A 16,074-nucleotide genomic window follows, 5' to 3' on the forward strand; every position below is an offset into this window, starting at 1 on the left:
TGCATTATATGTATTTAAAAATGCATTATATATCCATAATGGAATATTACTCAGCCATAAAAAAGGATGAGATTTTTGCCATTTGTGACAACACGGAGGGTATTATGCCAAGTGAAATAAGTCAAACAGAGATAAATACCATATGATTTCACTTATATGTAGAATCTAAAACAACAAAACAGTAAATAAACCAACAAAAAGCAGAAACAGACCCATAAATACAGAGAACATACTGATGGTTGCCAGAGGAGAAGGGGTGGGGGGGATGGCCAAAACAAGTGAAGAGGAGTGGTAGATACAGGCTCCCAGTTATAGAAAAAGTCATGGGGAGGGGCATCTGGGTGGCTCAGTCGGTTAAGCATCCAACTCTTGACCTTGACTCAGGTGATGATCTCAGGGTCATGAGATTGAGCCCTGTGTTGGGCTCTGTGCTCAGCTTGGAGTCTACTTGAGATTCTCTCCCTCTGCTTCTGCCCCTCCCCTGCTCACTCACTCTCTCTCCAAGTAAATAAATAAAATCTTAAAAAAAAAAAAAAAGAAAAAGGATAAAATGCACAACAGAGGAAATACAGTCAGTAGTATTGTAATAGTGTGGTATGGTGACAGAAGGTAGCTACACTTGGGGAGAGCACAGCAGAACGTATAGACTTGTTGAATCACTATGTTGTACACCTGAAACTAATGTAACATTTTATGTCAACTATATTTCAAAAATAAAGTTAAAAATTAACTACTGCATATATTTTTCTCAGGGCACGAAAAAAGTGTTATTAGTTAAATATGAAAATGCGGGGAGAAAACAAAGGCATTCAGCATCTAGCCTAGATGAAATTTCAGTCTCAAGTAAGTACTTCGAATCTTTTTTGGGTAAACTGATGTGGAGAGGCCATTCTTAGATACAGTCATTCCTACTATCACATTCAGAAATTAAGTTAGTAACTGACACACCAATCTTATTTAAGCTTAAGACTTGTCTTTTACTTCTAACTGAAGCCTGCTTTGAGATCTATGCTCTGGGGACAGGGTGGATGCAGGGGTGAAGATTCTTCCCTCAAGGAGGTAAATATAGACTAACAAAAGCATGAATAACTTTAAGGAGAGTACAGCTAGTCCCCAGCTTACAATGGTTTGATTTCCAACTTTACAGTGGTTGCAAAGTGATACACATTCAGTAGAAATTGTACTTCAGATTTTGAATTTTGATCTTTTCCCTGGCTAGTGATATGCAATATGATACTCCTTCTTGATGCTAGACAGAAGCAGTAAGCTGCAGCTCCTAGTCAGCCACGCGATCACAAAGGTTAAGAACAAATACATTTACAACCATTTTGTACCCATACAACCATCCTGTTTTTCACTTTTGGTACAATATTCATTACATGAGATATTCAATACTTTATTATAAAATAGGCTTTGTATTAAATGATTTTGCCCAACTGTAGGCTAATATAAGTGTTCTGAGCACTTAAGTTAGGCTAGACTAAGTTATGATGTTAAGTAGGTTAAATGTATTAAATGCATTTTTAATTTAGGGTATTTTCAATTTACAATGAATCTGTCAGAGTGTAACCCCATCATAAGTCAAGGAAGATCTGTATTAATTTAATGACAAATGTCATTTGGCAGTGTTAGGAGGTACTGAGAAGGGGAAAAATACATTTAGAGAGATGATTTTTATTCCTTTTATTTGTAGAATTGCAAAGAGAGCTGTGAAGCCAACAAGAATATCTTTATCTTATTTTCCTCCACTAAAACTCTAAGCCCTCTATCACATACCTCAAATTGAAAATACCTCCTGTCATGGATTTTTATCTGTCAACTTAACTGGGCCATGGGATGTCCAAATATTTGGTCAAGTGTTATTCTGGATATTTCTGTGAAGGTATTTTTAGATGAAATGAACATTTAAATTGGTAGACTAACTAATGCAGATTGTCCTTCCTAATGAGTGTAAGCCTGAGTAGAACAAAAACATGGGCCCTCCTCTAAGTAAAAGAGAATTTTTTCTGCCTGGCTGCCTTTGTTTGAACTGGGACTTCAGCTTTCTTCCTGCTTTTGGACTCAAATGGAACCATCAGCTCTTCTTTGGTCTTGAGGCTGCCTCTAGACAGGAACTATGCCATATGCTTTCCTGGTTCTCATTGGGGAAGCTTTGGATTCAGACTGGAACTAAACTATTAGCTCCTTAGGTCTCTAGCTTCCTGACTTACAGACAGATCTTGGGACTTGCCTGCCTCCATAATCATGTCAGCCAATTCCTTATAATAAATCTATCTATTTATTATCTATCTTTCTATTATCTTTCTATTATCTATCTATCATCTATCTATCATCTATCATCTATCTATCCATCTATCCATCCATCCATTCATCCATCCACACACACACACACACACACACACAATTGGTTCTGCTTCTCTGAAGAACTCTGATCAATATCTCCCTTCAGTGGAGCTTCCTTATTTTCTTCAGGGAAATAGTTCCTTAAATCCTGCCCAAGCAGAACAGCTTTCTGGAAATAAATAAACGCCATTCATCCTACACTATAATTAAGGGTGCATGGAAATGTTTTGCTGCAAGAATATTCATTATGATGCTATTTATAATAGAGAAAAAATAATATCCAATTGAGACAGATTGGTTAAGTAAAATATGATATATTCCCAAAAAGGTATAGTATATGAAGAAAATTTGTGGACACAGATGACCACTCAAAATTACTAAGTGAGAAAAAACAGATTATAAAAACAAGTCTGGAAACATTCCCATACACACTTGGGGAACATACTGCATGTATCTTAAGAAAAAAAGAATGACCCCAAAAATCTTAAACCATTTTCAGCAATCTACTGTGGTAGTGAGGTACACAGAATCCAGGGTGTCCTTTTTGATCCCTGCCTCCTAATGTTTACACCCTTGTGTAGTTCCCTCCCCTTGAGTATGGGCAGGACCTATGTCTTGCGTCTAACCAATAGAACATTGCAAAGGTGATGGTATATACTTGTGTGTGATTATATGATTAAGGTACATAAGATCACAGCTCTTGACTTGGCTGGAGTCACTAATTCTCCTGCTGGCTTTGAAGAAGCAAGATGCCATGTTATGGGCTTCTTATGCTGAGAGGCCCAACTGGCAAGAAACTGAGGGACACCTCTAGCTGACAACAACCCTCAGTCCTATCACCACAAACAACTAAATTCTGCTGCCCAAAGCAGGTCAGTCCCCTGTTGAGCCACAGATAACACAGCTGCCCTGGACAACACCTTGACTACAACTTTGTGAGTTCCTTAGCCGAGGACCCCGCTAAGCTGTGCATGGATTCCTGGTCCCCAGAAGGTATGGGGTAATAAATGTGTATTGTTCTAGGCCACCAAGTTTGTGTAAATTCAGCAACAGAAAAATAATACAAGTAGTTTGGGTATTATTATTCTAAAAGTGTCGTGTATATATTGAAGAATAAAACAAATGAGCATTTATATTGGTGTCACTGAGGACCAGGATTTTCTATGGGTGAGAAAGGAAATAGAGATACAGAAGAGACAAGTAAAACCCCTATAATACTAAATTTGCATTGGATAGTTGCTGAACTCATAATGTACTTTATCTTCAAAAAATTTAAGTACTCCCTAGATCTGACTACTGAAAAGGCCCATAAATGACAACAGCCCCTTGCCTCCAGATTGTAATCTCTATTATTTCCCATGAAAAAGAGCCATGGATACTTGAAGAAATACATGATTCCAAGGTTGGGGCAGGAAATGTATAAGACAAGCCTAGAGAGTTTTATAGTACCAGGGAAAATAAGCTATTAAAAACAATGAGGACATGTCGAAAGTATTAGTACCTGGGACATCTGGCTGTTACCAGGAAGTAATTAAATGCTCAAAGAAAGATGGGAACATACCAAGCAGATATAGAAGCCACCTTAAATAATATCCTGCTAGCCAACTCTGGGACAATTTGAGCTTCAAAATAAATAATGATAGTAATAGATTATAAACCACTGGATATAAGAAGAATCCAGAATTCATTGTGATATTAATTAATTAGGAAGAAGGTAAAACCCTTACAGTAGATTGACAAGTAAGAAATATAGAAAGAATGATGGAGATAAAAAATATTTCTATTTGGCAACAATTATAGTAGTAATTGATTTAGACAAGAAATATCAGTGGATGCCATGTTTCTAATCACAAATTCCAATGTGGAGATTTTTTTCTCCCCCCACACACATCCAAGCAATTCTTGGATACCAGCTGGGTGTCTTACAATTCAATTCAATTTGGACACTCTCTGCCTGGTGATGGTGTCAGATCCCATAGGACCCACCCCTACAACCTTCAGATGCCAATCCCAAGTCTAGGACATCACCTGTGTTTCTGACTGACCTGCTATAAATTGGATGTTCCCATGAACCCCTCCTTTGGTTTGCTAGAGTGGCTCACAAAACTCAGGGAAACATTGTGCTCACTAGATCCACAGTTAATTATAAAAGAATATAACTCAGGAACACCCAGATGGAAGAGATGCACAAGGCAAGGTGTGGGGAGGGGGCAAAGAGCTTCCATGCCCTCTCCCTGGCACACCACTCTCTCCAAATCTCCACATGTTCAACAACTTGGATGCTCTCCAAACCCTCTCCTTTTGGGTTTTTGTGGAGGCTTTATTATATAGGCAAGATTGGTTAAATCATTGGCCATTGATGATAGAACTCAATATTCAGCCCCTCCCCCATCCTGAGGTCAGGGAAGAATAGTTTAAAGTTCCAACCTTCTAATCCTGCAATTGTCTCCTCTAGCAACCAGCCCCCTGTCCTTAGGTGAGGCCCAAAAGTCACCTCATTAACATAACAAGACACCTTTATTGCTCTCATCATTTAGGAAATTCCTGATGTTTTAGGAGCTCAGGGCCAAAAACGAAACAAAGATCAAATATGTATTTCTTATTATAAAGCACAATGGCATAGATGCTAACACTAGTGAATGAAAATTTGATGAGGAATGGGAGATTTACATAGACTCAAAATATCTTCCCATAAATTATTTATTAATTACAAAGGAACAATAGTAACTTTGCAGTGGGGAAATTTGGCAGACACTACACTAATCAAGTGATCAAGTTTTAAAATCCTGATATATTGTACTGAGAAGAATACAACATCACTTCTGTAGTGTGCCTGTGAAAATGTATAACTTGAATACTCAAGAGAAAATATTGGACATTCTACAAAGTAACTAGCCTATATTCTTCAAAAATTTCAAGGTCATGAAAGACAAGGAAGTGAGAAACTCTCCAGATGTAAGGAAACTAAAGAGCTGTGACAACTAAATACAAGGTGTGAACTGAATTGGAACCTGGTCCAGAAAACAAAAAAGCTGTAAAGTATATGATTGGGACAACAACTGAGAATATTTGAACATCAAACTTTGAATTAAATCATAGTATTGCAATAATATTAAACATCCTGATCTTGATCACTGTTCCATATTCAGGCAAGCAAATGTCCTTGTTTATAGGAAATATGCACCGATGTACAGGGGTAAGAACCCTTCACACAATATCCACAACCTACTCTTGAGTGATCAGAAACACAATCAGGCTTTTATCCTGCTTCTCCTTTGGGAAAGAAGACCTAGGATGCCCAGGTAGTTGATGTAGCAGGGTAGAGTTTCTTTTTATCAATTATTCCAGCTGATAAATTAGGAAGGAATGATAGAATATCACCATTTGCACCACCTAATGAAAGAACAGAGGTAGGCCTTATTAAAAAGAAAACCACAGGCCCAAACTGGTGTCCCTTAGGCTAACTCCCAAACCAGAGCTCAGTATGTAATCTAACTGCAGTTTCAATCCCCCAGAAATGTAGTTTCAACTGGTTAATGGGGAATTTCCTGATGGGTACCAATGAATCTGTTTCATGGGCCCTCTCTATCCCCTAAAGGAAGAATCCACATGGTAAGACACCACCATCCTCCACCCCAATCCCTCCCAAATCCTGCCCACTATTCCCAAGGGAAAGCCATCTTGCCTGGAAAAATCCTTTTCTTCTGCTAATAATGTTCTTGCTCCATTTTCCTTATAAAAACCTTCTATTTTGGGCGCCTGGGTGGCTCAGTTGGTTAAGCGACTGCCTTCAGCTCAGGTCATGATCCTGGAGTCCCAGGATCGAGTCCCGCATCAGGCTCCCTGCTCGGCAGGGAGTCTGCTTCTCCCTCTGACCCTCCTCCCTCTCATGCTCTCTGTCTCTCATTCTCTCTCTCTCAAATAAATAAATAAAATCTTAAAAAAATAAAAAATAAATAAAAACCTTCTATTTTGTACATCTCTGAATTCCTTCCTACTTGTTAGATGGGATGCTGCCTGATTCATAAATAATTTAATAAAGCCAATTAGACCTTCAAATTTACTCAGTTGAATTTTGTTTTTTAACAGATTTGGTGGCAGCAAAAGGATCCAAAGTGAACTTCCAGCAGCGTTTGGGGATGACGAGACACACAGCCATGGTGCCCGTGAACCCTTTGAGTTTGCTGCTTTTCTTGTCATTTCCAAGGGCTGTGGGTAAATTCCTCTCAGTTCTGAGCTCTGCTCTGTTGTATTTGAGCTCTCGATCTAATTGACTTTCCTTTACAGGGCAGGTCAGCTTGTGGGGGCAGACGGGTGATGTCCTAAGTTCAATTGATCTGGCATATTTGCCCAGAGCCCAGTGGAGCTGGTGGTTCGGCCCAGAGCCCAACTGAGCTGGCAGAAGGGTCTGCCTGGAACCAAGCCCTTAGCCTTTCAGACCACAATTCCCATAGTGGAAAACTTTAAGTTTCCACAGGAATTGGTGGTGCATACAGGGCCTTCTTGTGGCCAGGATATGGTAACATCTCTAGGTTACTACTGATACATTAAGGTGGACAGGTTTGTTTGCAGGGATATTGGAGGCCAAAAATCTGCAAAAGTTGGTAGGCATAAGTTGAGCATTTAAAGGCTGTTAGAGCACTAGTCACCTCAAGAAGAATCCCATGACAAGAGAAGTTGGTCACAGAATGTGTTAGATTGACATTAGTTCACCCACCAACCGCAAGGAAATTTCCATGCAACAAGGTACACTATTAAACATACACAAACCCCAACCCTGTGGCACATCCCTTTTAGGTATAGTATGGCTCTGAGAAACCCACAATTTTAGGTAATGAGATTCTTTTTTTTTTTTTTTTTTTTTGATATCCTTGCAGGTAGCTAATGGGATTCTTAAATGCTAAAGAGTCATGCATGCCATCTTCTTGCACACCTGCTTATTTTGTGTCTAAGAGCTATAGTTCCAGAAATCTCAGTTATCTAGCAAAAACAGCAAAATCTCACTAAGCTTGTTTTGTGTCCTGTGGAACTTGGCTTGGTAACTGTCAGGTTGGGGGCCTCAAAATAAGGCCAGACAGAAATGTGAGTTTCACTTCCTTTGCAGGTAGATATGGCTGAATAGAAGAAATGTGTGTTAACTCCATCTGCAGATAGGGTCCTATCAATACTGCTCCCAGCCCTCAAGGGTATTACAACCTAGAAATACAATGACCAGTATGGGAACTGTTCTAATTAGGTAAGATCATTTAAGAAGTGCACTTGAAAGCAAGGGTTCCCAAATTAAACAGAATGGGATACCTGTTTTAATTGGCATGTAGGAGCCTCCAAAAAGTTTCAAAATTCCAAAGTAGTTCCACTGAAAGATTCATTACAAAAAGCTAATGAAAAAGAGACAAGGTAGCTAAAATAAGACTATAAGACTGATGTAACTCCTAGTGCTCCCCTCTATCCTTTGAGCATTCATCCTAGTTATCCTCTTTCTGAATTGTCTTTCCACTCTAAAGAGACTATTAAACAGTTACTTTTAAAAATAAGACCATCCAGGGACGCCTGGGTGGCTCAGTCGGTTAAGCGTCTGCCTTCAGCTCAGGTCATGATCCCAGGGTCCTGGGATCGAGTCCCGCATCGGGCTCCCTGCTCGGCGGGGAGTCTGCTTCTCCCTCTGACCCTCCCCCCTCTCATGTGCTTGCTCTCTCTCATTCTCTCTCTCAAATAAATAAAATCTTTAAAAAAAAAAAAAAAAGAAAGAAAAATTCACATTGTTCTTTCCTTCCCAAATCCAGACTCATTGATTATTGATCCTTTATCTCCTAGAAATAACTATTTCCTTCTTGCTTGTATCATTTTAGGTCTTAATGAAGTAGGAAAGCTGAAGGGATTCCATTTTAGAAAGTCTCCATTTCTGTTGTTTTTCTGCTAGACCCTATTCACTCATGTTCCATATTTTGTCTCCGAACAAGCCAAAGAAGCTATCTTCCCACTTCAAGGGGTGATGAGGGATAGAAGCAGAAAAATGTTCGTGTTTAGCCCAGAAGGCTGGCCTATAGCCTGCATAGTTCTGATAAGGATCAAATACGTGCTGGTTGCTACATTCTTAAAGGGTCTCATGACTGCCTGTACTTCTCACTAATAGTTAATATCAAGCTCAATGATAAGCACCAGAGACATCTTGCAAAAGTAGTTTTATGAGTAGAAACTGAAAGAAAACATTTATGATCTAATACTCCCTGTATGTCCCCTCCCCTTTGAGCACTAAGCATATAACCAACCACCAGCTTCATACAGTAAAAGTTCAGCTCTTTCTGCCCACGGGTCCTGTCTCGGTGCTACTTAAATAAACTTACTAAAAGTTGCACCATAAAACATCTCAAGAACTCTTTCTTGATTGTTGGCTCAATGATCCTGCAACAGGCAGAGGCCAGAAAGTTAATCGTTAAGTTTTGTCCTAGGCCCCAAACACCTGATAACACATAAGAAGAGCCAGATCCTAAACATGTCCCAGGACATTAGCTTCAAACAAACCTCAACTGATACTGGCATCAATACCCTTATCTTTGGTAATTTATGGAGTAACACCTCTTGTTCACCTGACACTTGCCTTTGACTGTACCCTACCCTGGATTCCTGGAGGAACATGTACCCTAGACTCTCCTAATACAAACCCCTAACAATGATGAGACTCATTCTTCTCTCCTGAGTCTCCCAGATACTCCGTCTGCTATTATCTGACTGTCACACTATTCAATAAACTCTGTTTCCACTTTTGATTTCCATTCTGCATGATGCCAAGGAAGGGTCATGGCTGGTCCATTGAGACCCTCCCCTGGGTTCTGGGACTCAGCCGGCCTGCATCACTAAGAATGTGACGTGGCTTCCTTTCTGCCTGGGACATGCAGGTTGTCAGTTCTTTCATTGGCTACGTTTGGGAGTGACTCTAAATCTTGTAAGAATAGTAACTTTTACATACTCTAAAATTAACAATTTTGAGCTAAATTTTGTATCTTGATTTTATAAATTTGAGGTATATATTTCCAGTGAGGGATCACTGATGACATGTAAGAAGTTCCAATGATTGGAGCTGGTAAATCAGCTGATAAGCTCAAAAAAATTATTCAAGACACTGGTAAAATATGCAAAATAGGTATAAAAATTATAAAGAAATATCCAACACCTAAATAGCCGTCCTTACTCCCAAATCAGGTTGTATCCATCACATCACAGCTTTCATTCAGCTGTGCTGGGAGCAAGCCCTGCCACCCATATTACAGACACCTGGGCTAAGGGCTGGCCCTGCCCACCAGAGGACCAGTAGCAGTCATGACCCAGTCACAGGAGGAATACACACATAGGCCTCACAAGGAACACCTCTGGAACACTTGGTTTTGTGGACTGGGGGGGATTGCTACTGGGCCTCACAGGATATGTTCTACATAAGGCCACTACTTTCAAGACTAGAAGGCTGACCTAATACATAGTAATGAATAGAGTCAGACAAAATGAAGGGACAGAGGACTATGAACCACATGAAAGAATAAGACAAACCCCCAGGAAAAGAGCTAAATGAAATGGAAATAAGCAATCTACCTTATAAAGAGTTCAAAGTAGGGCGCCTGGGTGGCTCAGTTGGTTAAGCGACTGCCTTCGGCTCAGGTCATGATCCTGGAGTCCCGGGATCGAGTCCCGCATCGGGCTCTCTGCTCGGCAGGGGGTCTGCTTCTCCCTCTGACCCTCCTCCCTCTCATGCTCTCTGTATCTCATTCTCTTTGTCTCAAATAAATAAATAAAATAAAATCTTAAAAAAAAAAAAAAGAGTTCAAAGTAACAGTCATTAGATGCTCACCAGACTTGATAAATTCAGTGAGAACCTCAACAAAGAGATAGAAAATATAAAAAAGAATCAGCCAGAGCTAAAGAATATAATAACTGATGTGAAAAATACCCTAGAGGGAATCAATAGCAGATTTGATGATGCAGGAGAATAGATCAGTGATCTGGAAGACAAAGTAGTGAAAAGCAACCAAGCTGAACAGAAAAAAGAACTTCAAAAAATGAGGACAGGTTAAGGTAGTTCTTGGAAAACATCAAGCATAACTTTCACATTATAGGGATCCCAGAAGGAGGAGAGAGAAGGGGGCAGAAAACATAGTAGAGGAAATAATAGCTGAACACTTCCCTATCCTAAGGAAGGACACAGACATCCAGGTTCAGAAATCACAGAGAGCCCCAAACAAGATGAACCCAAGAAGACTGACAAGACACATAATAATTAAAATAGCAAAAATTAAAGATAAAGAGAAAATCTTAAAAGCTGCAAGAGAAGAGTTAACAGGTACAAGGGAAACCCCATAGGACTATCAGCTGATTTTTCAGCAGAAACATTGCAGGCCAAAAGGGAGTGGCACAATATAATCAAAATGCTGAAAGGGGGGAAAAATACAACCAAGAATACTCTACATGGCAAGGTTATCATTCAGAATTGAAAGACAGTTTCCAGACAAACAAAAGTTAAAGGAGTTCCTCACTACTAAGTCAGCCTTACAAGAAATGTTAAAGGGACTTCTTTAAGTGAAAAAAGAAAAGTCATAACTAGATATAAGAAAATTATAAAAGGAAAAATTTCACTGGTAAAAGCAAACAGAGTAAAGATACCAGATCAGTCACTTATAAAGCTAGTATAAAGGTTAAAAGACAAAAGTGGTAAAATCAATTACACCTCCAAAAATTAGTGAAGGGATACCCAATATAATGAGATGTAAAATATGACATCATATACATAAAATATAGAGGGGGGGGGGAGTAAAACTGTGGTTCTTTTAAAATGTGTTTGAACTTCAGTGACCATCAACTTAACAGATTACTATATACATAGATGTTATATATGAACCTCATGGTAACCACAAGCCAAAAACCTGTAATAAATACATAAAAAGTAAAGAGAAAGAAATCCAAGCACACTAAAGAAATTCTCTTCCCTGTGAGAAATGACTAAGAGAAGGAGAAAGGAACAGAGAATAACTACAAAAACAGTCAGAAAGGATTAACACAATGGCAATAAGTACATACGTATCAATAATTACTTTAAATGTAAATGGATTAAATGCACCAATCAAAATACATAGGGTGACTAAGTAGATAAAAAAAACAAGACTCATCTATATGCTGTCTACAAAAGACCCTAAACTAAAATCATAAAGACTGAAAATGAAAGAATGGAAAAAGATATTTCATGCAAATGGAAAAAAAAAGCTGGGGTAGCAATACTTAGACAAAATACACTTTAAAACACAGGCTGAAACAAAAATAATGAAGGCCATTTACATAATTATAAAGGGATGAATCCAATAAGAGGATATAACAATTGTAAATACCTATGCACCCAACCTATGCACCTAAATACAAAAAGCAACTACTAACAGATATAAAGAAAGAAATTGAAGAATAACAGTAGGGGACTTTAGCACCTCACTTACATCAACAGATAGATCATCCAGACAGAAAATTAATAAGGAAAGAGTGGCTTTAAATGACACATTATATCAGATGGACTTAAGAGATAGATACAGAATATTCCATTCAAAAACAACAAAATTCACATTCAAGGGCACGTGGAATATTTTCCAAAATAGATTTCATTAGGCCATAAAATGAGCACAAGTAAATTTAAGAAGACTGTATATCATATCAAACATCTTTTTCAACCACAGTACTATGAAACTAGAAATCAATTATAAGAAAAAAACACAAAAAACCCACAAAACACTTAGTGGCTAAACAACCTAAGGGTCAATGAGGAAGTCAAAGATGAAATCAAGGAGTACTTGGAGACAAATGAAATTGGAAACACAAAATCTTTGTTGGTTCAAAATCTTTGGGACTTAGCAAAAACCGTTCTAAGATGGAAGTTTATAGCAATACAGGCCTACTTCAAGAACAAGAAAAATCTCAAATAAACAATCTAACTTTATACCTAAGGAATTAGAAAAAGAAAAAACAAAGTTCAAAGTTAGCAGGAGAAAGGAAATCGAAGTAGAGGAAGAGGGAAAATAAATGAAATAGAAACTGAAAAAAAAAAAAAAAACCCACAATAGAAAAGATCAATGAAACTAAGAGCCGGATTCTTTGAAAAGATAAACAAAAACCAATAAACTTTTAGCCAGACTTATCCAAAAAAAAAAAAAAGGGAGGGATGCCTGGGTGGCTCAGTCGTTAAGCGTCTGCCTTCAGCTCAGGTCATGGTCCCAGCATCCTGAGATCAAGCCCCACATTGGGCTCCCTGCTCAGTGGAAAGCCTGCTTCTCCCTCTCCCACTCCCTCTGCTTGTATTCCCTGTCTCACTGTCTCTCTGTCTCCTGTCAAATAAATAAATAAAATCTAAAAAAAAAAAAAAAAAGGCCAGGACTCAGATAAGATCAGACATGAAACAGAAGTTACAACCAATACCACAGAAATACAAAGGATTATGAGACTACTACAAAATGTTGTATACCAACAAATTGGGCAACCTAGAAAAAATAGATAAATTCCTAGAAACATACAATCTCCCAAAACTGAATCAGGAAGAAATAGAAAATCTGAACAGACCACTTTTCAGTAATCAAAAACTCCCAACAAACAAAAGTCCAGGAGCAGATGGCTTCACAGTTGAATTCTACCAAACATTTAAAGAAGAGTTAATACCTACTCTTCTCAAACTATTCCAAAGAATGTAAGAGAACAGAAAGCTTCCAGTTCATTCTATGAGGCCTGCATTACCCTAACACCAAAATCAGACAGACACTACAAAAAAGGAAACTACAGACTAATATTTCTGATGAACATAATTGCAAAAATCTGCAAAAGATACTAGCAAATTGAACTCAAAAGTACATTAAAAAGATCATTCACTACAATCAAGTGGGATTTATTTCATGGATTCAAGGATGATTCCATATGCATCAATCAATCCATGTGATACACCATATTAACAAAATGAAGGATAAAAACCATACGACTATCTCAATAGATGCAGGAAAAGCATTTGACAAAGTACAACATCATTCATGATAAAAAAGCCTCAACAAAGGAGGTTTAGAGGGAACATATCTCAACATAATAAAGGCCTTATTTGAAAAACCCACAGCTAACATCATTGTCAACGGTGAAAAACTGTGAGCTTTTCTTCTAAGATCAGGAACAAGACAAGGATGTCCACTCTCACCACTTTTATTCAACATAGTACTGAAAGTCCTAGCCACAGCCATCAGATAAGAAATAAAAGTCATCCAGATTGGTAAGGAAGAAGTAAAACTGTCACTATTTCCAGATGACATCATACTATATATAGAAAACCCTAAAGACTACAGCAAAAACTCTTAGAAGTATAAATGAATTCAGTAAAGTCTCAGAATACAAAATCAATATACAGAAGTCTGTTGCATTTCTATACACCAATAAAAAACAGAAAGAGAAATTAAGAAACCAATCCAATTTACAAATGTATCAAAAAGAATAAAATAAAATAAATTTAACCAAAGAGGTGACATACCTGTAATCTGAAAACTATAAGACATTGATGAAAGAAATTAAAAACAATATCAAAAAAATGGAAAGATATACCATCCTCATGGATTATAAGAGTTACTATTGTTAAAATATCCATACTACCCAATGCAATCTATAAATTTAGGGCAATCTCTATCAAAATACTACTACTTGTCAGCATAGCTAAAATTAACAACACAAGAAACAACAGGTGTTGGTGAGGATGCAGAGAAAGGGGAACCCTCTTGCACTATTGGTGGGAATGTCAACTGATGCCACTCTGGAGAACAGTATGGAGGTTCCTCAAAATGTTAAAAATAGAACTATCCAATGACCCAGAAATTGCAGTACTAGGTATTTATTTACCCATAGGATACAAAAAATACAGATTTGAAGGGATACCTGCACCCCAATGTTTATGGCAGCATTATCAATAATAGCCAAACTACAGAGAGAGCCCAAATATCCAGCAACTGATGAATGGATAAAGAAGATGTGGTATGTGTACACACACACACACACACACACACTGGAATATTATTCAGCCATCAAAAAGAATGAAATCTTGCCATTTGCAATGACATGGATGGAACTAGGGTGTATTATGCTAAGTGAAATAAGTCAGTCAGAGAAAGACAAATACAATATGATCTCACTCATATGTGGAATTTAAGAAAGAAAACAGATGAACATATGGAAAAGGGAAAAGAAAAAAGGAGAGAGGGAAACAAGCTAAAAGAGATTCCTTAACTATAGAGGGTTGATAGAGGAAGGTGGGTTGGGGATGGATTAGATGGGTGATGGGTATTAAGGAGGGCACTTGTTATGAGCACTGGGTGTTGTATGTAAGTGATGAATCACTGAACTCTACCCCAGAAACCAATATTGCACTGTATATTAACTACCTAAAATTAAAAAAAATTTTTTTCACAGAACTAGAACAACAAATACTAAAATTTATATGGGACCACAAAAGACCCCCAAAGAGCCAATGCCATCTTGAAAAAGAAGAACAAAGCTGAAGACACCACAATCCTAGATTTCAAGTTATATTACAAAGCAGTAGTAATCAAAACAGTATGGTACTGGCACAAAAACAGACTCATAGATCAATAGAGCAGAATAGAAAGCCCAGAAATAAACCCACACTTACATTGTCAATTAATCTATGACAAAGGAGATATGAACGTATAGTAGGGAAAAGATGGTCTCTTCAATAAATAATACTGGGAAAACTGGACAACGACATGGAAAAGAATGGGACTAGACCACTCCTTACATCATACACAAAAATCAACTTAAAATGGATTAAATATCAAAATGTAAAGACTGAAACCATAAAACTCCTAAAAGAAAACAGAAGCAGTAAACTCTTGGACATTGACCTTAGCAATATTTTTCTGAATCTTTCTCTTCAGGACATGGAAACAAAAGGAAAAATAAAGTATTGGGACCATATCAAACCAAGAAGCTTTTGCTCAGCTTAGAAAACTATCAATAAAATGAAACAGCAATACACTATCAATAAAATGAATGGGAGAAGATATTTGCAAATGATATATCCAATAAGAAGTTAATATCCAAGATAGAGAAATAACAAACAACTCCAAAAAACCAAATAACCCAATTAAAAAATCGGAGGAGGAACTGAATAGACATTTTCCCAAAGATGACATACCAATGGTCATGAAAAGATGCTTGACCTCACTAATCATTAGGGATATGCAAAACAAAACCACAGTGAGATATCACCTTACACCAGTCAGAATGAGCATCATAAAGTCAAGAATAACAACTGTTGGTAAGAATATGGAGAAAAGGGAGCCCTTATGAACTATTGGTGGGATTGTAAACTGGCACAGCTACCATGGAAAACAATATGGAGGTCCCTCAAAAAATTAAAAATGAAAATACTAGTAATTTCACTTCTGGGTGTTTATCCAAAGAAAACAAAAATATTAATTTGAAAAGATATATGCACTCCTATGTTTACTGCAACATTATTTACAATAGCCAAGATATGGACGTGATCTAAGTGTCTACTGATAAAGGGATAAAGGAGAAGTGGTATATATACCCAATGGAATATTACTCAACCATAAAAAAGAATAAAATCTTGCATTCAGGATAACATGGATAGAACTCGAGGGCATAATACTAAGTGAAATAAGTCAGACAGAGAAAGACACCATATACTTTCACTTATGTGTG

At 37.7% G+C, this 16,074-nt stretch overlaps 1 protein-coding gene across 1 annotated transcript in view; it reads right to left on the bottom strand.

Moving 5' to 3' along the window:
• Positions 1-16,074, bottom strand: part of LOC118025418 (lymphoid-restricted membrane protein) — a 72,190-nt gene that overhangs the window by 55,071 nt on the left and 1,045 nt on the right. The window contains exons 2-3 of the mRNA XM_035027829.1: positions 13,868-13,881; positions 7,642-7,699 (exon numbers count right to left, since the gene is read on the bottom strand). Coding sequence (XP_034883720.1) covers positions 7,642-7,699; positions 13,868-13,881 — 72 coding nt within the window. The remainder of the gene's footprint in view (positions 1-7,641; positions 7,700-13,867; positions 13,882-16,074) is intronic.

Source organism: Mirounga leonina, unplaced genomic scaffold (assembly GCF_011800145.1).
Source record: "Mirounga leonina isolate KUSES-001 unplaced genomic scaffold, KU_Mleo_1.0 Mir_201, whole genome shotgun sequence".
NCBI lineage: Eukaryota > Metazoa > Chordata > Mammalia > Carnivora > Phocidae > Mirounga > Mirounga leonina.